We start from the raw sequence: 25,699 nt of genomic DNA, 5'->3' as shown, positions 1-25,699 counted from the left end.
ACCAGGAAACTTTAATTATGAAATTAACGATTTAGTTGCAATTAAACGAACGCAGTTTGGGATTGGTATGAGGTTGAGACCTAAATATCTCGGACCGTATAAGATTGTCACTAAACTACCACACGGAAGATACGAAGTAGGAAAATAGGGAACCACGGAGGACCGAACAAGACCACCACAGTAGCAGAGAATATGAAGAAGTGGGGCTAGCTATTCGAGGGCGAATAACTTGTCAGGACGGCCGATTGTGGGATTCTAAGTAGAGTTATAAGTTATAATATAAGTCATAGCAGAACAGATGGCAACCACCTGTTCGAATTTCGATATAATAGTTCGAATAGTGGATTGTAACTGGCGGCCATCATAGCTTCTAAGGTGAAATACAGATGTACATAGAATAGCGTAGAACACTTGCTCTTGTACCGCGCACGCGGGAGCACACAGTCTTTTTATAATTATTGAACTTTGCCACTAGAACTTTTAAGTGTTTAATAAATCATTGAATAAAGTGTAATGAAGTAACGAGTTGTAGAATACGAGTTTTACTTTAGTCGGATCGCCAATGGGTCCCGGAAAACCGTAGAATCCTCTGCCCGATGGCAGATTATTCTACATACATGTATATATAATTGAGTATTAATCGTTTTCTTATTCTCCAAAGAGATATTTTTATTTTCGTTTGCTATAGCATGAATGCGTGTAGTTATGTATATTTACAGCTTAACGTATTGAGTCCCGTTATTCGTCGGCGACGCTAGAACGAAACTTCAAAACCAAAAATTTACCGTTTCCTCGTAGTACTTGTAGTAAAAAAAGTGTGATGTGCTGAACACAAAGACGACGACACGACACGACGTAGCGACGGCTGACCACAAATGTCGCTTTAAAGCCAGCGTCTGAACACTTTGAAGACGGCAGCGACATATCAAACAACAATTTCGTTGTTGCCGTACTAACATCTTTCACTTCAATAAAATTTACATATTTAGTTTAAAGTGAAATTATTTACGAAAAAATGTAAAAATTTGCGATTTATTTGTTTTAAATAATCGATTGTTATTATAAATGATATATCAAAGCTATTTTACATTTCTGCTGGCAAAATAACGTCATACTTGTGAGAACTTTGAATAATTTTACATTTCACATGTTAGTGGCAGCTCTACAGCGACCATTGTCGTCGGCAAAATTAGAAACATTTCTAATTTGGCGGCAACGCCAACTACAAGCCTGTTGTCGCGTAGTCGTGCTGTTGTCAAAAAATCTGTGCCCATAAGAACGCGTGTATTTTAATATTTGACAGATGTCGCTCGTCGCTTGTCGTCTACTATGTGTTCAACACTTGAAGTGAAATTTAGTCATTGCATTGAAGTTGTTTATGTTATCTTTTTGCTTGGTGAATATTTATTTCAGAAGAGTTTACTTTTCATTATTAAAGAAATGCAATACAAGGCATGTGTGAAAGAATGTTAGTTTTAACTAAATTTAAATTCCACTTAAGCTGCAGTTAATATGAATGAGGCATCAGTAAATTGCAGCACTGCGTGCACTCGAATTGAGTCTGTGACTACTCGTCTTGGTACAAGTCCATGAGATAGTTCACCTGTAGAAATTCTTTAAAAAACAATCGCCGTTCTTGATGTTGAAACCGGTAATTTTGTTATCAAGAATCAATGCCACGAACCAGAAACACAACAAACTGGAAACGTAATTTTGAATGAGAAAACAGGACAACTCTGGCTTGTCCTCAGAATCTGACTTTTCCGCAAGTGAAAGCGAGTACAATCAGATCTATCTGAGAATGGATCTTCTTCAGTATTGTTGAATGAATCCTCTGGTGTCATTAAAATAAAAAGAGCACGGAAAGGCCAGGGAGATTAGCAAAACTGGACTAGAAACCGCCAAAAACATAAGCGAATGCGTGGTCGGGAATATTCATCGATTAAGAGAAGCAAAAAAGAGACTGGAGTAATGCAAATTAGAAAAGAAAGAACTGTGAAAGTTCGGTGCCGTTCGGAAATATGTACCCAAAAATTTGGTAAGCAGTGCAACGAAATTACAGAAGAAAAGAGGAAGGATATTTTTAAAGTATTTTAGTCACTGCCATGGGAAGAAAACAAGGCGTTTCTCGTTGCTATGGTGTCTCAAAGACCGGTCATTTCAAGAACGACTGCTACTATTTCTCGGCGAGTAAACACATTAGTCTACACTTTAAAAACATCAGGAGAGGTCAAGATTGTATGTAAAAAATTGTTTTTGGGTACGCTGTCTCTTGGTGAATGGAGCGTGTCCAAATGGGTTACTGGCAATCTACATACAAGCAACCTTGGCTTGGTAAAGAAAAGTAAAGCAGTAAATCTAAAAAGCAAAACAAACGTTGCCAAAGTAAATCACGTGAACTATTTTTTACAGAATTTGCCTAAAATGCCTTCATATTATTGCCGACAAAGTACAAATAGAGAATATGTCGACGTACAGTACAAAACTTGGGCAGAAGTTTACAAAGATTTTGACAAATATTTGATAGATCGCAACATTGATGAGACTGAAAAAGCCACGTACAAATGCTTTTTAGACGCTGTACACAAAGCCAATATAAGTATATTCAAGCCCAAAAAAGACCAATGTGATATCTGCTTTGCTTACAAAAATACAAATGTCCCAGAGTTTGAATATCAGATTCATATAAAAAATAAGGAACGTGCTAGGAAAGAGAAATCCGAAGACAAGAAACTTTGTTTAAAAGGCGATATTCAAATGTTCACGGTAAACTTGCAAGCAGTGAAAACAATTCCTCTACTTTCAACTGGAGCAAACTACTTCAAAACAAAACTCTGTGTGCACCAATTCACCATTTATAACGAATTTGATAAAAATGTTACTTGCTATGTCTGGCATGAAGCCGAAGGCGGCATGGACTCTAATGTCTTTACTTCTTGTTTGTTAGACTTTTCTTTGGAAGATAAATCGAAACCGATAATAATTTACAGTGACGGGTGCTGTGCCCAAAATCGAAACGTGACACTTTCGAATGCCTTGCAACAGTATGCAATAACTCACCATGCAGAAATTCAACAAAAATATTTGGTAGTAGACCACACTCAAATGGTGTGCGATTCTGTACATGCCTCCATAGAACGGAAGAAGAAAGGAAGAGAACTCTATGTGCCAGCTGATTTTAACATGGTTATAAACCAATCCAGATTGTCGCAACCTTATCGCGTTAATTATTTAAACCACAAGTTTTTCCGCGATTTCTCTCAAATAAATTACTTGCAGTCAATTCGACCAGGCACTAAGAAGGGCGATCCATGCGTTGTTGATTTGCGAGATCTCAACGGAGTTCAATATAAATTATGTTTTGATGAAGAGTGGAAACTATTACCTCATCGTAAATGGCGACCACAAGTGCAGCACAATGATGACTTAGTAATACCGGGCCTCTATAATCAGCAACTACCGATTTCTAAAAGAAAATATGACGACTTGAAACATATGATTCCAGCTGACTATCATTCATTTTATGACAACTTGCAACTAGGATTAAATTAAAATTAATTAATATTCTCTAAACAATAAAACTTTCATTTCAAACAAAATATTGTTTTCATTAAATTATTTTGAAATATCTTCGTTGTATACATATAAGTGCAGCAAACGAGTATCTTTTTAATCAAGTTTCAAAAATGAAAATGATTTTTAATGCAGTAAACTCGTATCTTAAAAAATTCGTTTTATGCGTAAACTAAAAGAGATAAGTATATTATTTTTACTTATGTACATCGCCTTAATTCATTTCTTAGTAATTGCATTTCAATTTTTGCATAAACAGTGACGGTAAATAAATAAGCAGTTTTTTCTTTCCTGAAAAGTTACCTTTTTTAAGATGCGAGGTTGAGAAAGTAAGGCATCGATATGTAGCATCTGTTGCATCCTGAAGCTAATTTTACAAACAACATTTAATACACTTTTTCAATTTTTGCATAAACAGTGACGGTAAATAAAGAAGCAGTTTTTTTCTTTCCTGAAAAGTTACCTTTTTTAAGATGCGAGGTTGAGAAAGTAAGGCATCGATATGTAGCATCTGTTGCATCCTGAAGCTAATTTTACAAACAACATTTAATACACTTTTTGCTAGCAGCAGTTAGCTGCCGTCAGATGTAAAAACAAATGTTGCCTGCATTTGGGCATTTGCTTTGATTTTATTCTTTTTAACAGTTTTTATATGTGGACGTAGAAATTAAATATCGATGAAAACACAAATTGTGAGTGCTGGAACTAATTAGAATTTTGTTTAATCCATGGTTCTCATTTACTACTCCGGAGCAGCAAAATTTCTAGAATTATTGCTATGCTATCGCTACCGCTCTCACTTTGTCGAGAGCCACAGCATAGCCTTAGCATAAAAATGTAAAAGTATGTGCTCTACTCTGCTCCAAGTTTTGTTAGGTAAAAAACTATAGCTGGAGCGGGAGCAAAAAATTAAATTCTGCGCTATGCTGTGGCGTAGCTGTAGCAAAAAATTGAGAGCGGTAGCACAGCAGAGCTAATGAAAATTTTCATGTGCTGCAGCTATCGCATGTGTTTGTTGTTTTTTTTTTCTTTTTCTTCAGAATTCTTTTCGAAGCATTGCACAGAGCTGTGCAATATACATTGAAGTACAGTAGTTTTCCGAAATAACGAACACATGAAATGCTACGAGAGTAGCGTAGTTTAATATATTTTTACCATCAATTCATGCAAATATTATATTAATACATTTTTAAGATATAATACGATGTACATAGTTTCCAAAAATCACTTAGATGTCTATCCGCTAATTTCTCCTAGTTTGCCATTTCTTTACTTTCGTTAGCTGTGAGAGTAACTTTCGAAAAAAAGTTACGAGAAGTTTACGGATTCATCCACTAAATCCAAATTTCATGTATTTTTTAGCTCCTCTAAAGATTGACGGTGGTGGCTGTGATCTAGGTGTACTTGGACGCATTGATGGTACAGGCATAGACTTGATTATATTACCATCCTCAAGGACTCATATCTCCCAAATTTTGACACATTTAAACTCGAGCATAGGCAATACGATATATTCATGCATGACGATGACTCGAAGCATAACGCAAAAATAATAAATTAATGGCTTTCTTAAAGATTTGATTTTTGAGATTAAATTCCTTGATTGGCGTCCGTACTCCTCAGTTTTAAACCATATTTGGGCCTTTTTTAAACGAAAAAATTTTCGGAAGCTTTAAAGCCACTAAAGAACTGTGCGCCTCTAGAACATGGGAAAATATAATAAAAATAAGTAAGGAAGAGCTAAGTTCGGTTGTAACCGATCCTTTTACACTCTCGCAATTTATTTATTTAATTTTATTAATATTGCACACAATTTGACCCACATATTCGTCATATATATGGTATGACGTTCATTGAAAGTTGGAAACCCTAATATTAAGGATATGGGAGCTAGGGGAAGTTATGACCAGATTTCACCCATTTATTTTTCGCCCAATATCAGAGAGATTTATCTATATTTTCGGTAAAACAATATTAGAAGCACTGATTCAGATCGACTTCATAGTTCTAGTATATAGAAAATAGGCGTGGTTGTGAACCGATTTGGACTATTTTCACAACATATAATTGGGATGCAATGAGAATATTACAAACCTAATTTCATTGAAATTAGGTTTGTGATATTTCGGAGATATGGTTTTTGACCCATAAGTGGGCGGAACCACACCCATTTAAATTTTTGTATACCAAGCGGATTTATTCCACTATCTTTGAGTACATCTCATTTGTACCTTCTTTATGATGACATTTATGGTTTCTGGTGATTTTCCTTACTGAATAAAGCATTTTTAGTAGTTTTATTATGGGCGTGGTTATAAATAGATTTCCCCCATTTTTGGACTAGTACCTAAAATAAACGACTCTAGAAAGTTAGGTTGATATAAGCTTTAGTAGTTTACGAGATATGTACAAAAAACATGCATTAAAAATTATGTCTGACAGGATACAAGCAAGGGTCTTGTAGGGGACATAATTGAAAAATTAAAAGATATAAGTCAAGGGACAAAGCAAACTAAAAAACAAGTAAGGAAAGGCTAAGTTCGGGTGCAACCGAACATTTTATACTCTCGCAATTTATTGATATAGTTTAATTAATATATCACACAATATGGGTCAAATATATTCAGAAAGTTCAATAAAATAACGAAAATCATCATACATATATAGTGTATGAGGGCTGAGGTAATTCCTGAACCAATTTCACTAATTTTCACCACTGAGGCACACTATATCGAGGACAATACATATATGCGGAATAAAGCCCACCGTATTTTTAAAAAACCTATAATTAAGTAAATGGGATGTAGGAGGTATTATGACCCCATTTTAATAATTTTTGAAACAGGACACACTATTAGACGAAAAAATTTTCTTCTGAATTACTTTAAATTATCTGAGAGATACATATACCAATATTTTCGGTGCAAAATTACGCTAAGGCACTGAGTTCTTCATGTTCGATAACCAGGGTCTTGAAAAGTTGCCCATTTTCCATCTTGTAAAAAAATCTAGGTGCAGCATCCTTCTGACTTTTGTTCTGTAAAATTTAGTGTTTCTGACGTTTTCTGTTAGTAAGTTAACGTACTTTTAGTAATTTCAAACCTAAACTTTGTATGGGGGGTGGGCGTGGTTATCATCCGATTTCAACTATTTTCACGGTGTGTGGTGGGGTACGTAAGGGAACCGACTACTGAAAGTTTGGTTTATATAGCTTTATAGGTTTGTGAGATATATGCAAAATACTTATTTGTGGGCGGGCCACGCCCACTTCCCAAAAAAATTACAGATAAGTATGCCCCTCTCTAATGTGATCCTCTGTACCAAATTTTACTTCCGTGACTTTATTTAAGGCTTAGTTGTGACATTTTATAGGTTTTCGGTTTTCGCCATTTTGTGGGCGTGGCAGTGTACCGATTACGCCCATTTTCAATATCAACCTCTTCACGGCCCCAAGGAACATATATTTCGTTAAGATATCTTAATTTTTACTCTAGTTATCCCTTACACGGACAGATGGGCAGACAGACATCCGGATTTTAACTCTGTACCAAATTTTACTTTCGTGACTTTATTTATGGCTTAGTTGTGACATTTTATAGGTTTTCGGTTTTCGCCATTTTGTGGGCGTGACAGTGTACCGATTACGCCCATTTTCAATACCAACCTCTTCACGGCCCCAAGGAACATATGTTTCGTTAAGATATCTTAATTTTTACTCAAGTTATCCCTTACACGGACAGACGGGCAGACATACATCAGGATTTTAACTCGTTTCGTCAACCTGATCACTTTGATATATGTACATATATAATAACCTATATATAACTCGTTTCAATTTATGAGTTACAAGCAACCGGTATGTGAACAAAACTATAATACTCTCTTAACAACTTTTGTTGTGAGAGTATAATAACTTCCAGACGAAAATATTTTCGATATTGAAAATTAAGGAAAACAATAGAGGGACACCGAACCCATAAACGATTCGGGTCACCTATTGCAACTCGCTTAAAAGCCAAAACCGCAATCGAATTAAAATTTTCTTTTTCTGTAAACAATTTTTTGTTGTTTTCTTTTCCTCTACAAATATCTCAGAACAAAAGTTTCATATTTTCAGTACTTACGCATAACTTAAGTATGAACTGTAAAACACCATTCCTCTGTTTTATCTTAAAGGGTTAATAGGGTTTCAAAATTAAAAAAAATAAAATTCAATACTTTCAAAAAATTAACCATAAATTTGCATAATCTAAATAGTGCGGAAAGATGTAATGGTTGAAAATACTAAGGACTACCCCGGTATTGGATCGATCAGGCTAAGCGCCCCCGAAGGCTGTCAATGCGGGAAGAAGTAATGCGCGAAAGTTTTTATACTCTCGCAACAAATGTTGCTAAAGAGAGTATTATAGTTTTGTTCATATAACGGTTGTTTGTAACACCCAAAACTAAACGAGTTATATATAGGGTTATATATACCAAAGTGATCAGGGTGAAGAGTGGAGTTCAAATCCGAATGTCTGTCTGTCCGTCCGTCCGTCCGTCTGTGCAAGCTGTAACTTGAGTAAAAATTAAGATATCTTGATGAAACTTTGCACACTTATTTCTTGGCACTATAGGAAGGTTGCTTCCGAAAATGAGCAAAATCGGACCACTGCCACGCACACAAAATGACGAAATTGATCTCCTTTTTAAACGGTTGGCACGATCCCGATTACTTTGGCGGTCGGGGTTTGACACTTCCAATGAGGGGTATCGTATGAGAGAGGAGACCCTCCAGAGCAGGATTATATATAAATATTCTTGATCGGACTTATAGTTTTTGAAATATTCATGTTTAAAAGTAATTTTTTTTCTATAAGTAACACATGGTATTTCACACACTTTAACGATATTTTCTCACACTAATAGCTGAAAAGGTTTCTGTGTTTACAATTATGTGGAAACCGAGCGTTGCCACATGCTAGAAACCATAGATGATGGATTTTTTAATGACTCCGTTTTATTTATTTGCATATCATAGTTTTTTGTCGTAGAACTTTATTCTGTATCAAGTATGTATATAAAAAATCTTTCATCCTGATCATTTTGATATATATAACCCTATATCTAACTCGTTTAGTTTTATGATTTACAAACAACCGCTATGTGAACAAAACTATAATACTCTCTTAGCAACTTCTGTTGCGAGAGTATAACAATTAAATAAATATGAGCGTAACGGTAGTTATGTGGTTGAACTCAAGAAAAACTATTCAAAAATGTTAAAAACGATTATTAGTTAATTTATAAAGCTTATGAAAACTTATCAAAAATGTTAAAACGGTTATAAATTAATAATTTAAAAACCGAGTGGGGTTGCACTCCGGGAGTGCAGGCAGAAGTGACAACTTGAACTTTTGGCGCGTTGGGCACTATTTTGGGTGAGCATTTTTAGGTGCGCTCGCTTCATGAGAAATTGTACATAAAAAATCAAGTTTATCAAAGCAATGTATATCTGTGTAAAATCTCATCTGTCGCGAAAACGGCTGAAAATGCTCACCCACAAAAGTGCCTAACGCGCCATAAGAAGTTTTCACTTAAAAAAAATTGTTATATTAAGAATTTGCAGAGACGCAAATTTCTTGGAGTTCACCGAAACAGAAAAAAAAATAAAGCTATATAACCCAAACTTTCTGCAGTCGTTTAGTTAGGCAACTCCTTAAAACAGTTCAAAAATGAAAGAAATCGGATAATATGGTTATGGCCCACCTCCCATACAAAGGGTATGTTGAAAATTACTAAAAGTGAGTTTACTCACTAACGAAAAACGTCAGAAACACTAAATTTTACAGATGAAATGGCAGAAAGAAGCTGTACTCAGATTTTTTTACAAAATGGAAAATGGGCGTGGCGTCGCCCACTTATGGGTCAAAAACCATATCTCAGGAACTACTCGACCAATTTCAATGAAATTCGGTATATAAAATTGGCGAAACGGGTTCACAAGCACGCCACTTCCCTTATAACTCATCTGATTCGTTCACTTTATAATACAGTAATCCCCGCTTAAGTGCCCTTCTTAACATGCAAGGCTTTTGAGACACTTAAGCGGGAAAGGCACTTAAATAAATACCGCTTAAGTGTCTCGAGGTACTTACCAAGTTTTTTACAGGAACCAATGAAGTTAGGGGAATTAAACTCTACATAAATACTGTATATCTTCTGTGGCTTAACTTGTGGAAAAATTTTCCACAACTATAACTTTTCAAGGCCCGGATATCGATCATGAAGAGCTCAGTGAATAAGAGTAAAATTTCAACGAAAATATAGGTAAATCTCTCAGATATTTTAATGTAATTCAGAGATAATCTTTTTCTTATAATTGTTTGTCTCTGTACCAAAAATCGGGTCATAAATTTTCCTAGATCCCATATTCCTAATTATAGGTTTTTCAAAAATACGTTGGGATTTATAAATCGTTGAATATGCGATATATCTTAGCAAAATTAAGTGAGTGTATAGTCTTCGATATATTTTATCTTGTTGGTGAAAATGAGTATAATCGGTTCAGGAATTACCTCAGCCCTCATATACTATATATGATGATTTTCGTTATTCTATTGGAGTTTATGCCGAATATATGGGTCGAATTGTGTTATCTTTATAAAATTACATCAATGAATTGTGAGAGTATAAAATGTTCAGTTGCACCCGAACTTAGCCTTTCCTTACTTGTTATCAACAAAAATTTAAGTTGGATTCAAAATCGCTATAGTTATCTTGCCGAATATGAAATCGGAAAATTGTAACGATTCAGATTTTCAGAACAGGGCGACAAAACGATTTGATGATGTTGGAAAAACCAAAAACCGAACCGGGGTGTCCAAACTTTTTTCGCCGCGTTTTAAAAAAATAACCCTGGTCGAATAAAATTCATTTTGTTAAATAAAAGAAGATGAATTTTGGCAAAAAAGAGGAATTTTCGCAAAAAAAGGAATTTATGGATGAATTTATATATGGTATCTACAATGTGGCAGCTCTCGCTTTCCGCATAATTGTAAACACATAAATCTTAGAGTGAAAAGTAATTCTTAAAATAAGTAAATTTTGTTTAAAAAAATTTTTAAATAAATATAAAATTTGAATTTTATTGAATGTTAGTAATGGAATTTCAAATATTTGAAGTGAAAAAGAGCGTAAAATGTGTTAAAGTGTGTGAAATTGCTTGTTGAAAATTTGGATTTTTTATCTTTACAGCGTAATATCTCGAAAACTAGGCGTCTGCGGTACCTATAACCCCATATTTTTTTTTTAACCGGGAGGACGTCCTCTTTCCCTCAGATCGCGGCGCCATAGTAATGGGAATTGTGCCAAAAAGTTTTTTTACGGTTTTTTATAAGGTGTTTTTGTACACTTCCCAGTTACCATTTTTAGACGATTTTACTTTTTTACACAGATTTTTTATTTTAATTGTATCCTTTTTGCAATAAAATCAGAATTCCATACGTCAATACGTCGCAAATAATTTGCTGTTAATAAAATTTAATAAATTCTAAATTAGGTTTAAACTAAAAAATACAAATTTTAGATTTAAAAGGCGGTGAAAAGGTTGCAACAATTTCAATACGTAAACAAATACATATATGAAGCTGTATGAAGAAGTAAGGAAAAAGAAGACACACGGATGTTTTTTTCTTAAATTGGTCCCAATAGTGACATATAAAAATTTGATTTCTTGTGCACGAGTAATTTACTGTCCCAGTTAACCATGCAAAAAGGATATCAACTGTACTAAAGTTTACCCCCGTATGCCAAAAAACTTTTTTTGTTCGAAGTTAAAATTGGAAATTTTTTTGCTTCCATCGTTCATTAACGAGATTTATCCTTATAATGTCGAAATATTTTTGGTTTATTTATTATTTATTTTAAGTGAACCAATGATGAGTTACGATGTCCACGGCAAGGGCAATTTTTTGAGACGTCATGGGAGATGTACGGCTGAGTATTCGGAATTTTGAATACAAATTTCACAAAATATTGTTCAAATATGTATTTTTTATATTATGTATTGAAAATGAAATATATGACTGGGTATATTAAAAAAAGTTAAAAACCTTTTTTTTAACCTCTGAAACCCACCCAACCCACAGAACCTAAATACAGAGTGTTAAACCAGGCATTCGATACATAGGCACCGCTTCCGCAATTATAGCCAAATCAATAAAAGCGCGATTGGTCTCCTTTTCTCGCAATTTGGCGCCAATTGCAAATTCTATCCGAAACCAGGTCGATGTCCCCCTGATCTTGCTCTTCCACCAGCGGGTACTGCATCAAACACTTTCAAAGCTGCCAGCGTAGCAGCTGTCTTTTTATTCCCTGAACTACATATGTATGCCAACGCCGTCGAATAACTCATATTATTCCATCGCCTGCAGCATAAAACAGGACGGAAATGATGAGGACTTGTAGAGTTTAGTATTGGTTCGTCGAGGTCTTTACTTTTCAATTGACTACTCAGTCTATAGTAGCATCTGTTGGCAAGAGTGATTCTGCGTTGGATTATAAGGCTGACAGTGTTATTGGTGTTAATCCTGGTTCTAAAGTAGACGAAATTATCTACAACTTCAAAGTTCTGATTGTTAACAGTGACGTAAGAGCCCAACGCGAATGCGCTGACTGATTGTTTGATGACAGGAGATATTTCGTCTTGTCTTCATTCACAACCAGACCCATTCGCTTCGCTTCCTTATCAAGTCTGGGGTATCGGGATACACCAGCAGTTTTATAGAACATTGTACCTCCTTTATTTCGCTTTGCAGCTCGTATTATTTTTATACTCTCGCAACAAAAGTTACTAAGAGAGTATTATAGTTTGGTTCACATAACGGTTGTTTGTAACACCTAAAACTAAAAGAGTTAGATATAGAGTCATATATACCAAAGTGATCAGGGTGCCGAGTAGATTTCAATCCAGATGTCTGGCCGTCCGTCTAAAAATGTTAACATATTTTGGCGAAATTTGGCACAAATATTCCTTGGGACCGTGAGAGAGTTGCTGTCGAAAATGGGCGACATCGGACCATTGCCACTCCCACAAAATGGCGAAAACCAAAAACACATAACGTGTCATAACTTAGCCATATATGAAGTGATAAAAGTAAAATTTTGGATAAAGGATCGTACTAGGAAGGGGCATATTTGGGTGTATTTTGTTTGGGGAAGTGGGTGTGGCCCCGCCCACAAATCGGTTATTTGTATATAACTCGCAAACCAATAAAGCTATATAAACCAAACCTTCTGCAGTCGGTTCTCTTACTTACCCCACCATAGACAATGTTGAAATCGGATAATAAACAAACTTACCTCCCATACATAAAATTACTAAAAGTGGGTTAATTCACTAACGAAAACCGTCAGAAACAGTAAATTTTATAGAAGATATAGCATAAGCAAGCTGCACTCCGATTTTTTTACAATATGGAAGATGGGCAAAAGCGGTTCACAACCGCGACTACTTTCTTTATAACTCAATTTTGAATTCAATCTTATTCCTTCACTTTATAATGTAAACATAAGGAACCAATGAAGATAGCGGAATAAAACTTTACACAAATAGTGCATATCACTTCACTTCTGAAGAACTTTTCAAGGTGCAAGATATCGAACTCAGCACCTAAGGGTAAATTTTAACCGAAAATATGGGTAAATCTCTCAGATAATTTAATGTAATTCAGAGGAAATTGTTTTCTTTTAATAGCGTGCCTCTGTTCCAAAAATTATTAAAATCGGGTCATAACATCTCCCATATACCTAATAATAGGTTTTTCAAAAATACGGTGAGCTTTATTCCGCTTATATGTATTGGTTAATATGTGAAATATCTTGTCAAAATTAAGTGAGCATATAGTCTTGGATATAGTGTACCTTGCTGGTGAAAATGAATGAAATCGGTTCAGGAATTACCTCAACCCCTATATACGATTTTCGTTATTCTATTAAACTTTATGCCGAATTTATGGATAAATTTGTATGTTATTTTAATAAAATGTCTTCAATAAATTGCGAGAGTATAAAATGCTCGGTTGCACCCGAACTTAGCCTTTCCTTACTGGTTTCCAGTAATATTATCGTATTCCAGTAATCTGTAAAAGTTGAAAGATATATTTATAAAAGTATGATAGTGCTAACCATTTTAATATTAATGACTATTTCATATTTTATTACAGCAATCAACAAAGTCAAATTTATTTTCCCAAAAACTCAAATACGTAATGAAATATCTGTGCCAAATGAATTAGTGCAAATAGCAGTGGATAAAATTGAAATTAAAAACCGTATCACATGTTATCTCCAAAAGAAACGTGATGAAATTAATGAAAACAACATTATGGATTACCGAAATATAGATAACTTTGGCAAAATAGACAAAGGAACGCATCACAATATTCTGCTAGAAAATTCATGTGCCCGAGTGAATAGTTTCGTAGTGAAACAAAATAGTTCAAAATGTCTTTTGAAAGGTATGTTCATTTATTTGCTTAAAATATTATTTGATCCTAGCTAAAATGTTGAATTGCTAAAATCGATATTAAGTATGTGTTACAGATCAATAATATTTATTATTAACTTGTCAAGCTCTTACTAAACTTATTTACTACATTTACATATATTTATATTAAAACCAATTTAACACAGATCACTATAGTGGTACATATAAATACCACATTTTTTGGTAACGCAAGGTATATGTAATCTAAATCTAAATGAACCAATACAATCAATACATTCAAAAACAAATACATTTTCTAATATTTTAGCTAGAGGTTCGTTGGGCTTTCTGAGAAGAAGATTTAACAAATCACTGAAAATTTCGACCATTGAGTCGCTCAATTTCTGCGGCTCCTTCTCTGTTCACTTTTCCCGAGGGACATGTGGTTAGGACAAAGCCGTTGGAAAAGAGGCTTTATTTTCACTAAAATGAAAAAGATTGCGAGAAATTGTAATCCATACTACTATTATAAAGAGGTAAGGTTTGTATGTATGTTTGTATTGAATGAACTCAAAAACTACTGTGCCGATTTCAAAAATTCTTTCACCATTGGAAAGCTACATTCACCCCGAGTAACAAGGCTATATTTATTGCTAGAATATCAACTTTCAGGAAATAGTTCTTAGATGAGGGTATCAAAAAGACTCAGTGATGGAGAATCTTAATCTGAAACTGAAAATCGTTTTGCAAGTAATTTTCTTCGCATCGCAGTCGCGTGCCAGAGAGTCTTGAAGAACAAATTATTAGAAATATACAAGCTGGCACTAGGGAGTCGAACTCTGAGCGTTCCCAACGCCTTCAATTCAATGGTTAGGCAAAATAGGAAAATATGTGTGAATGTATGAATGTATGTATGATAATTCACGGTTTATTTGTCAATTGATGGTAGGCAATTCTGAAAGTCATGTTCTATTAAATTTATATATTATTCATAAATATTTTTATTTTATTTAATTTTTATTAGATATTTTTTTATTTATTTTAAGTAAATTCTTATTTGTATCCGATTTAAAAGTTTGTCTTATTCTTTAATTATTTAATTAAACTATATAATAATCTATAATATCATTATGAACTCGAACAATCATTGATTTGCCGTCGGCAAATTTCATAACAATGTGTATGTTCAAATATTTTTGCTACCATACGCGTGCAGAAATATATATTTATGTACATACATACGTATAAATGTGAACATACAAATCTACATTCCTCACATTTGTCACTTCGACACATCTTCAAAAAAAACAACTCGCCTACAACAAAAAATTACAACAGCATTTTTATTCATAAACGCATGCGTATCAACCAAAGATAAAGATAAGTATGTACAACTCTCATCTCACTGGAAGTGAGAGCGCAATATCAAACGTCAAAACCACCTAAACTTTGACAGTTTGTCGAGATGAGGAGGTTTTGACGTTTCGTAATTGGAAAAGAGGGACGGCCAGATTGAAATGTTGCCAAAAAATAATGCGACGGAGACATTTATAACCGCCGTGCAAGATCACTTAAAACAATAAATATAAAAGGAAACGCGAAATTTTAAGGTATTTGAAAAAATGTTTTGTGATCTGCAGCAGCGAGATTATAGTTTTCCATGGAAAAAAATATTATTTGCCAGTTGATACGTATTGATTTATTTTATATACCACTGAAAGTTTGAAAACCGATTGGTTCAATATACCATAATATCGCTAACCGAGATTTAAATAGTTATTATTTATATTAATCATTAAGTGTAAAATAATTATTAGCCGTAATAAATGTTGGGTATTTTAATTTAAATGCCCAAAAATTTGTATTTTGTCTGATCTGGTAATAATGCAAACTGTTACAAAAAATGCAAATTTTCAGACGCTCTCACACTGGAATAAGTTGGACATCCCTTTATCCCTGGTATCAACAATAAAGCAAGTGGACTAAAAGCGGTTTCTCTGGATTCACAAATTCAAACAATTTCCTTCAGGAGAGAAAACTGGCAGTGGCCGAGAATCATACTTATATTTCTATTATAACTAGCATATTGTGCTATGGATTATAAAATATCAATTGAGCTAATTGATTTTCAACAGCTATCATGGTGCGGGTGGTACGCACGCATTCGCTATTTAGACGGTGGTCGGGTTCAAAGCCTGGCCGCAGTCTTATTTTTCGCATATTTTTATATTTCTGCCACAATTGATGGCAAATATGATTCTTTCGAATAGCTTTTGCCATCGTCGCGAGGAAGCAGTTTGTCGAGAACGACGCCTGTAGTGGGGAAAAGAGCTACCTAGCTAGTTGTTGTTGTTTCTATGGCGCATGGCAATTCGTAATATTTTACATACATATGTTTGTGATTGCGCATATAAAGGGATTCCCTGGTTATGCTTACATACAAATATACTTACGTATATAAGAATGTAAAAACTTTTTGTATATTTGACATGTCTTTTATACGATTGCGCATCTGATACAACCCAGTGGGACTTGGAAGTATGAAAGAATTGGATACTTCCTACTGAAAAAACAAGTAGAGGTACTTTCCTACAATAATACTATCTAATTTCGTTTTTCTGATCAATGTCATTGAAGCGAAGGACCTCCACTTCGCTTACGAATTCATATGACGGAAAGTACTTTCCCCACACCTAATTTTGATTAATTCAGTAGGTAGTTACTATAAACCTAATATTTCGTGTGCTTCGAAGTACTTTCCCCACACCAATATTTTATTAATTCGGTAACTACTTACTATAAACCCAGTATTTCGTATACTTCGAAGTACTTTCCTCCAAACTATTTTTTCCATTACTAGTAACTACTTATTATAAACCCAGTATTTCGTATACTTCGAAGTACTTTCCTCCAAACTATTTTTTCTATTACTAGTAACTACTTACTATAAACCTACCAATAGCAGAAACAGTGGACACCATTAATTTTATTTAAATATTTTATTTTTTAGATTTTAATATGGAGTTTGTTATAAAATGACGATTTTTCGCCAGCTTGTCGCAAGTCTTTAACAAACTCGCCATGGGAATATCCTTCTTTCATTGATGCCTCTGAAATCAAAAAAAAATTTAGAAAATATGTATATATTTTTTTCTTTCTAAAATTATTTACCAAACAAGCAGCCGATTAACCCCTTGCATTCCTTTAAGGAGTATTTGGAATGAATGCCATCGTAGTTCAACTGAACAATAAGACTCCTTTCGAAAATACCCTCAATAGATTTAATAATCCCCGTTTTGCCTATTATATTTTTAATGATTATTATCTATAGAAAAATAGGTATAATATTTATTAGTCAAATAGTGAAACTTAAGGGATTATATAGACAACTTACATAGTCTGCACTGGAACCTGCCACTATATCTGCATTCAGTTTTTTTTAATGCTTCCAAGTTGGACAACGGGAACACACTTTAATAAAATTTAATGATTAATAAAATTTGATGTTAGTACTTACCTTGATAACTATATATGTATATATATCTCCACTTTTATTTCCATGCACTTTATATTTATTGCTTAATTTATTTGCAACACCCACAAACAAAATTGTTCTTTAAAGTCCACTGGGAAGCGATGAGTTCAAATATATGAATGTTGACACATGACATGAAGATATGATGTTATCCATCTTTTTACATGTTTCGGGTTCACGTCTGCACATTTGCAATATTTTATAAATCTTTTTTTTTATATGTTCTAAAAATCCTTTAAAATCCCTCGTGTACAGAGCAGTTAATAAAATAACCCTTCTTATAATAATGATATAAATTTGTTACATTATCAATTTTATGTATTTGTCTATATTTACATAATACATTATATGAACAAATTTTTTTTCTTTGAAACATTAATTGTGTGTCAAGTATGGCCACTTTATGGCAGCAGACCTACATATGGAGCTAATGTTTTTTTTTTCAAATTGTACAAAAATTATTTTCCAAGTTACTGCATTCAAATATAGAAATATTTGTCCCTTTAGCTGTTTAAGCTAAATCATATAAATCATAAAAATTTAAGATTACACTATATTTTCAAATGAGTACAATACATTATATATTAGCTATATGAAATTAAATTCTGTTCATTGTGCCCTTATTCATAATTAACACGTATTTTCTGCCTTTTTGTAACTTGTTCGTTTTATTCTTTTGCCACCCTATCTCAATAAAGCTTTAATTATGAAAAGCAAAAACAACAACTAGAGAAACTGTCAAATAACTTACATGGTTGCTCTATTCTTGCTACCATAATTCTGTGGTGAATAATTATGCCACCATATTCGATAAAATGAAGTCCAAATAAATGCTTTCATTATTCTTAAATTTGGACGTAGAACGAGGTGTTGTAACAATTAGTGAAAAAAGGAACTCTTTTTTATCGAAAAAGTATTAAAAGCTTTCAAATAATCAGTAGTTTTTTTTTTACAACTTTTCATTAAATTTCGCAAAAATCCTACAGGCCATTTTCCGGCAGAAAGTCAGCCATCTTGGATGTCAAAAGAAACTCACCCCCGGGGACTACTTGACAGTTCTCCATGAACCCCTCTCAGCTGTGGATTGTTTACGTTTTATTAGCTGATAGTTTCTCTACTTCTCTATACAATGGTGCGCATGTTACAAATTTTCGATGCGTAAACAATGGAAATTCCATCGAGTGCGTACATACATACATACACATACGCGCTTCACTTTCCATCAGAACACAAAGAACTTGTAAATTGAAGTGCTTGAGTAAATCAGTGTTTATGGGATGATATACAAACAATGTACAACCGAACGCTAGCATTAGTTTGTATCACTTCTGGTATTTGCTGCTGATGCGAATATTCATAAACAAATCAGGCATAAGCTGATCGCTAGTGGCTAGATTCTCTATCGCCATTTGAAGACAAACGGTACTCTTCGTGTATATGAACCGAAGTGACAGACAGAGTAACGTATCAGTACTTAACCCTGCTTAGATAACGTACATACGTCTGCGAGACGTACACTTGTTTTATTTTTCGTTCTCTCTTTCGCAACCGTTAAAAGGGAATATTCTCGCTTTCAGTTTTCTCAGTCGTTAACTGCAGCTTGTGAGAGTTTTTCAGTGATAAGTGTTTTCTCTGATGAAATATTACAAGTTTGTTTTCTGAAGGTCCAGACCCAATGCTGGCTGGCTTTACTTGCTTTCGTTGACTTTGCGTACTTTGAATGCTTATATCACCAAATGAGCGCTTTGAACGCTTTCAAAATAATGTCACAATCACTGTTGCCACACACGTAAACTTGCTAATATTTCCATGTTAAATGTTATATTATTATAAACTCTTTGTAAATTTCTATATACATATATCAAATATTTTAAATATTCGAAATTTTAACTATTTTTACTGGCAAACCATATGTGATAAATATTTGTGTGCCAATGTAGCATCAAAAAATTTACTGAAATTGGTACATTTCACCCAAACTGGTAACCCTAGTTACAATATCAAATGTCAAATGCGCCAGTAGCGCTGGCAAATAGAGCATAGATCTATTCGTAAGTTCAAGCGCTTGAAGCAAAGCTCCATTTGGTCTCTTTGCATATGCTCTAGTATAGTTCTATTCAGTTTTGACAGTTCTCACAGCAAAGCAAGTAAAGCCAGCCAGCATTGGGTCTGGACCTTGAGGTACGTCTGAGAGACGTATCGTTATCTTTTACGTAACAATTAAACTTTTTTATGTTCTCGTTTTTTCGTGTATTTGATGAAGCTGTGAGAGATTTTACACATAATTTCTCATTTCTTTTAGTTAATAAACATGAAGAATTAAAGTGTGGATGAGACAAAAGTTGCTGCTCTTTTTGCAGGATATTTTGGATGGCTCAAATTCATCGGAAAATGGAAGCGAATCAGAAAATGAATTGCTGGAGGATAATGTACAAAGCGACGTGGAAAACAAGTTTATTAATTGTAAATCCTCTCAAGAATTACCGCAACCCTCTGCACACTTTAATTCACCTTCCGATTATCACATTATTACGCTACCCCAACCGACCCTTAAAAGTAAAAGTAAGCATTGTTCGAGAAAAACCAACAGGTGGCCTATGGAAATATTTTACGGAATACTAAACATGGAATTCATAAACTCTTATGTTATTTATTGTCATAATTCGATTTCCAAAAGTCAAAAGACATTGAGTTGTAAAGAGTATATGAAGTCACTTTCATGGTCAGCATACCTCAAAAAAGAAAAGGTACAGTGGCTTTTGCCCGTCCAAAATCCGACGTATGTATGTCAAAAATGACATGCGTAAAATATGACACACCCGTGTGTGGGGAACACAATAATTTAGTATGTAATTCTTGCATATAATATTAATATTATGTCAAAACTTATTTTTTTTTTGCATTATATAAATGAACACTGATATTGTTATCTAATTTAACCAAAACAAAAAAAGAATTTTTTAAGTTTTATGTTATGAACTGGCGTCCTTTTAAAAATACTAATTTTGATACTCTCGCAACCTGTTGCACAGAGTATAATAGTTTTGTTCACATAACGGTTGTTTGTGTCTCCAAGAAATATAAGAGTTAGATATGGGGTTATTTATACATAAATGATCAGGATGACGAGTAGATTTGAAATCCGGATGTCTGTCCGTCCGTCCGTCTGTCCGTGCAAGCGATAACTTGAGTAAAAATTAAGATATCTTAATGAAACTTGGAACACATGTTCCTTGGCACCCTGAGGAGGTTGCTTTCGAAAATGGGCAAAATCGGTCCACTGCCACGCCCACAAAATGGTGGAAACCGAAAACCTATACAGTGTCATAACTAAACCATAAATAAAGTTACGAAAATGAAATTTGGAACATAGGATCCCATTCGGGAGGGGCACATTTGGATGTAATTTTTTTGGAAAAGTAGGCGTGACCCCGCCCCCAAATAGGTTTTTTGTATATATTTGCAACCCAATTAATCTATATAAACCAAACTTTCTGCAGTCGTTTCTTTTAGCAGTTTCCTTATACAGTCCAAAAATTAAAGAAATGGGATAATAACCACGCCCACCTCCCATACAAAGGTTAGGTTGAAAATTACTAAAAGTGAGTTAACTCACTAACGAAAAACGTCAGAAACACCAAATTTTACATGAGAAATGGCAGAAGCTGCACTGAGATTTTTTTACAAAATGGAAAAAGGGCGTGGCGTCACCCACTTATGGGTCAAAAACCATATATCAAGAACTATTCGACCGATTTTAATGAAATTCGGTATATAACACTTTCTTGACACCCTGATGGCACGGGTGGAATATGGGCGAAATCGGTTCACAACTACGTCTACTTCCCATATAACTCAATTTTGAATTCCATCTGATTCGTTCACTTTATAATGTATTCATAAGAAACCAATGAAGCTAGCGGAATAAAACTTTACACAAATACTGTATTTGAGCTGTGACATCACTTGTGGAAAAATTGTCAAAATTGGACCATGACTTTTCAAGGCCCCTAATATCGAACATGAACTCAGTGCCTAAGGTTAATTTTTCACCGAAAATATAGGTAAATCCCTCAGATATTTTAATGTAATTCATTCCCTCTGCATTTTTTTCTTATAACGGTTTCTCTCTGTACCTGAAATGGTAAAAATCGGGTTATATCTTCTCCCAGATCCCATATACCTAATTATAAGTAATATTAAATTAAGTGAGCGTAAAGTCTTCGATATATTGTATCTTGGTGGTGAAAAAGAGTGAAATCGGTTTAGGAATTAAATCAGTCCCCATATACTATTTATGATGATTTTCGTTATTCTATTGAATTTTATGCAGAATATATGGGTCGACTTGTGTTATCTTTATAAAATTACATCAATAAATTGCGAGAGTATAAAATGTTCGGTTACACCCGAACTTAGCCCTTCCTTACTTGTTTGTAATGAATTTTTAATACAAGTGAAATTTCCTTTCGATTTCTTAAATAAATAATAATTTTCTTGAAACAAATATCCAAAATTAAAGTATAATAATTAAATAAAAGATCTACGTAAAAAAATATCTGCAAAAGTGTTTCCATTGACATCCTTAAAGGACGAAAACTTGAATACGTCTCTCAGACATACGTTGTCTTTTCAGTACTTAAAAATAACGTTATCTAAGCAGGGTTAAGTATACACAAACATTTATTACTCGTTGCAGTTCTCTGGTGCGTACCATATTGTATTTAGGTTTTTGATGATGTTTGCCTTCAACCCTGCTATAGCAGGTACATCTGCCATTTGAAGCTCGCATAGATGCCGCATTTTGTTAATAGATGGCACGACGAAACATAAGGAAGGTGAACTGCAAAGTTGTAGTTTCTTGAAAATTACTTCAAAATTGTTGCATAGTTCCACAATTTGTTGCAATGTTGATATAAGTATCTATCAGCATCAATCGTTGGCTTTCTTGCTTCTCTTTGAAAATTTCGTTGATGTCAAACCAATTGTCTACTATAGACTTAAACATTGAGAAGTTTGAGTTCCAGCGTGTCGGGCAATAATTTTTTAATGTAGTTTGTAATAGATTTTGTAAATTTGTTTTTTTTTAACTTAACAATTTTTTTGCACTTTTCAACAAGCTCGGTTGCCTCCATTGAATCATTAAATGAACGTTCCAAAACGTTAGCAAGCAAATGGCTGCTGCAATTTAATCTTGTGTTATTCTCTAAAGCTATCAAAATATTAGCACTTCTGTCTGTCACAAACTTATGCCGGTATTCTGCTTGTCACATTTGTCTCATGTCTTTATTTGTCACAATTGCGAACTGGCGACCCTGTTAGTCAGGAAGTATCATTTTGGTATTCTGGCTGATACAGTCTCAAAAAAGTTCACCAAATAGTGTGGTGAAAAGAAAAGCAAGCTATCAGCTGTTTATTTTAGTTGATTAGAGATGAGTGCATGTTCACAATGATACTTTATGAATTGATTGCACGCAATTAGTTTTTTTTTTACCAAATTTCAGCAGAAAAATTTCTTGTAAATAATTGGATAATACTATTAATGAAAATAATACTGAAATAGTTTATAATAAATGCGTAATATATGCATTTTATCTGAATCAATTGTTAAGTAAATATGAAAAATGTTAACAACCTAACAATCGACTAACACATGTTCTCATCCTTACATTTGAGCATAATGGCAATCGAAGGTAAATAATTGTAAAAAATACAAATTCATTATTTTATGATTATTATATATTTTAGATTTTGGATATATATATACATACATATTTGTGTTTTGGAAATCGAAAGAATTTCCTAAACGTATTTTCTTCATATAAAAAGTGATCTTCCTTGTTGCGCAAAATAGCCAGATTGCGCCTACGAGTGTAGCTAAAACATAGGTACTTTGTTATCCATTATTGCAAAATTACAAATATTAATACATTACCTCTCTTCTTCTCGTTTTTTTTTCATTATAATATATATTAGGCCAATTGCATCAACCATTATTGTGCTCTTGTTTTTCTGTGACCTGGTTTAAAGCACATCACAAATTAGAGACTGATATTGCTCAAATAGAGATGAGACAAACTCGCCAGAATACCAAAAAGTCACTATAGAGATTACACCACAGATTCGTCTCTATTAGAGACTTGAGACTGCTCGCAGAATACCGGCATTAATTTGTTCCATATTGTTAATGCCGAACTCACATAACAATGTGCTCAATTTTGCATAAATATTTGTAGCTGTAGATCGCTGGAAGTCCATAGATTTTAAACCCAAAATTAGATCGTAAAACTGTGAATTTTTTTCGTAGTGCATAGTGACTACAAAACACTATTAGCAATGTTAGGCGTGTTTTATTTGACCAGCAATTTAAGCTATTAGCTTATTTTGTATGGAAGACTTAGCCAACATAATTATGTTGTCTTGTCATAAGCTATCATAGCTTGTATATTGAACTAGAGGCATTGCCAGTTCATCGTTTTTTTTTCATTCACAATAGTTGGGTTTTTCCGAAAAAATGTAGTTGGCAATAACGAGAAACCCCATTTTGACAGATAAAAATGTAAACAAACCAAAATTTTAAATTCTATCGAACTTTATCCATATTTATTTAGACCATCCCGGATGTAATAATGATTGTAGATTCCTTAAAAGCTCAGAATATTATAGAAAAGCGGTAAATAAAAGGAAATTTGATTTATAAATTCAACTTTTTTTTTTCAAATAAATTACATTTCAGCTGAGAGTTCGGGCCCGCATTGCCAACACGATTCATTTTTAAGCGAAGATATGAAATAAGCTAAATGCGTTTTATTTGTCCATGATTTAGCTATTAGCTTGTGGTGGTCAAATAAAACACACCTGTTGGCTATTTCCTCTTTAATTTCAGCCTTTTTCTCATAAGCTTTCTTTTGAGTAGCTCGCGATATCGTTGTTGCATCAGGGAGCATGTCTTCTATATCTGCATTTCTCCATATTTTGCTCCAATACTTAACAAAAATTTTACGAGTTTTCTAAAACCAACTCCATTAATTGCTGAGAATGGTTGGCAATCCTCAGTAACCCAGGCCACACAAGCGTCCATAGCAGCTTTTTTTTCGTCTGGCGTCACAGTTTTTAGCAGCGCCGTCTCCTTAAGCGGTTTGCAGCACTTCTGTCGGTTTAAATTTGAAGAATTTTTTGGCAAATATTTTAAAATATTGTTACAGGATTGGCAGTATACATATAAATAAGAGCTCTTGGTATTCGACTAACCGAATTAACCGAATAGGGCATTATTCGAAAAATAATATTCGGTTTGCACTATTCGGATAATCGTCAGTCATCGACTATTCGATTAACCGCTCATTTTCGACTATTCGAATAGTGAAAGTTCATTAAATTTCTATGTTTATTGAAAAATATAAAACTCATGAAAAATGCGAACAATTGACATTTTCACAAATAAAAACAAACAAAAATCAAAGGCTGCTTGGATTTCATACAATTTTCATTTATTCAAATGCTTCCAGCGGAGCAACTATTCGAATAACCGTAGTAGAACGATTATTCGAATAGTCGGAACATTGCGACTAATCGAATAGTACTAACCGGAACGGTTACAAACCTGATATTCGAATAATCGGTTGTCAGGTTAATCGAATAATTTTAAGAGCCCTAATATAAATCCATTCAAAATCGTGCCATCCTATTTAATAATATCAGATAATATACATATTCAGTTCGACTACAGCTCTCTCGCGAATAAGTTCGTTATCCAACCGTCTAAGTGCAAAGTTGAAATAAGTGACTAAAGTTGATTTAAGTAATTAATACTCTCATCGCTCACTGGTGAAAAAACCTATTCTAATGAACGATCCACCTGACATGGACGGGGCTTCCCCGCTCCTCCCCGCTCCAACAATGGTCCGCAGTAAGATTAGTACGAATACCACAAACGCAAAGCAATGCTCCAGCCAAGAATACAACAACACTAATGAGCCAATAAACCTCCCTTCAACATCAAATAAACAGTACGAGTCTTCATAACTAACAGAAACGAAAATCAAAATATTCCCAAAAACAACCTCAAGTCGTACCATCAAGCAACTAAAAGCTAAAGCTAAGGAACAAATATGCAAAAACAA

The 25,699-nt window shown here is 33.9% G+C and overlaps 1 protein-coding gene and 1 long non-coding RNA gene across 6 annotated transcripts in view; both read left to right on the top strand.

Moving 5' to 3' along the window:
- The window catches only part of LOC105220033 (molybdopterin synthase catalytic subunit), a 126,681-nt gene that overhangs the window by 14,083 nt on the left and 86,899 nt on the right, over window positions 1-25,699 (top strand). For all 3 annotated transcript variants that reach the window (XM_054226134.1, XM_054226133.1, XM_011196411.3), the window contains exon 3: window positions 13,779-14,072. In XM_054226134.1, coding sequence (XP_054082109.1) covers window positions 13,779-14,072 — 294 coding nt within the window. The remainder of the gene's footprint in view (window positions 1-13,778; window positions 14,073-25,699) is intronic.
- On the top strand, window positions 18,109-23,692 carry LOC128920005 (uncharacterized). Of its 3 annotated transcripts, none has more exons than XR_008470121.1 (4): window positions 18,109-19,757; window positions 19,937-23,269; window positions 23,325-23,464; window positions 23,553-23,692. It is a non-coding gene; the product is annotated as an uncharacterized LOC128920005 (long non-coding RNA). The 3 variants fall into 3 exon arrangements; XR_008470120.1 differs by having other exon boundaries at window positions 18,110-19,757; window positions 19,879-23,269; XR_008470122.1 differs by having other exon boundaries at window positions 19,211-19,225; window positions 19,879-23,269.

This window comes from Zeugodacus cucurbitae, chromosome 2 (assembly GCF_028554725.1).
Source record: "Zeugodacus cucurbitae isolate PBARC_wt_2022May chromosome 2, idZeuCucr1.2, whole genome shotgun sequence".
NCBI classification, from domain to species: Eukaryota; Metazoa; Arthropoda; class Insecta; order Diptera; family Tephritidae; genus Zeugodacus; species Zeugodacus cucurbitae.
Note: the sequence above shows the minus strand (reverse complement) of the source record. Positions and strands in the feature narration are given on the sequence as shown.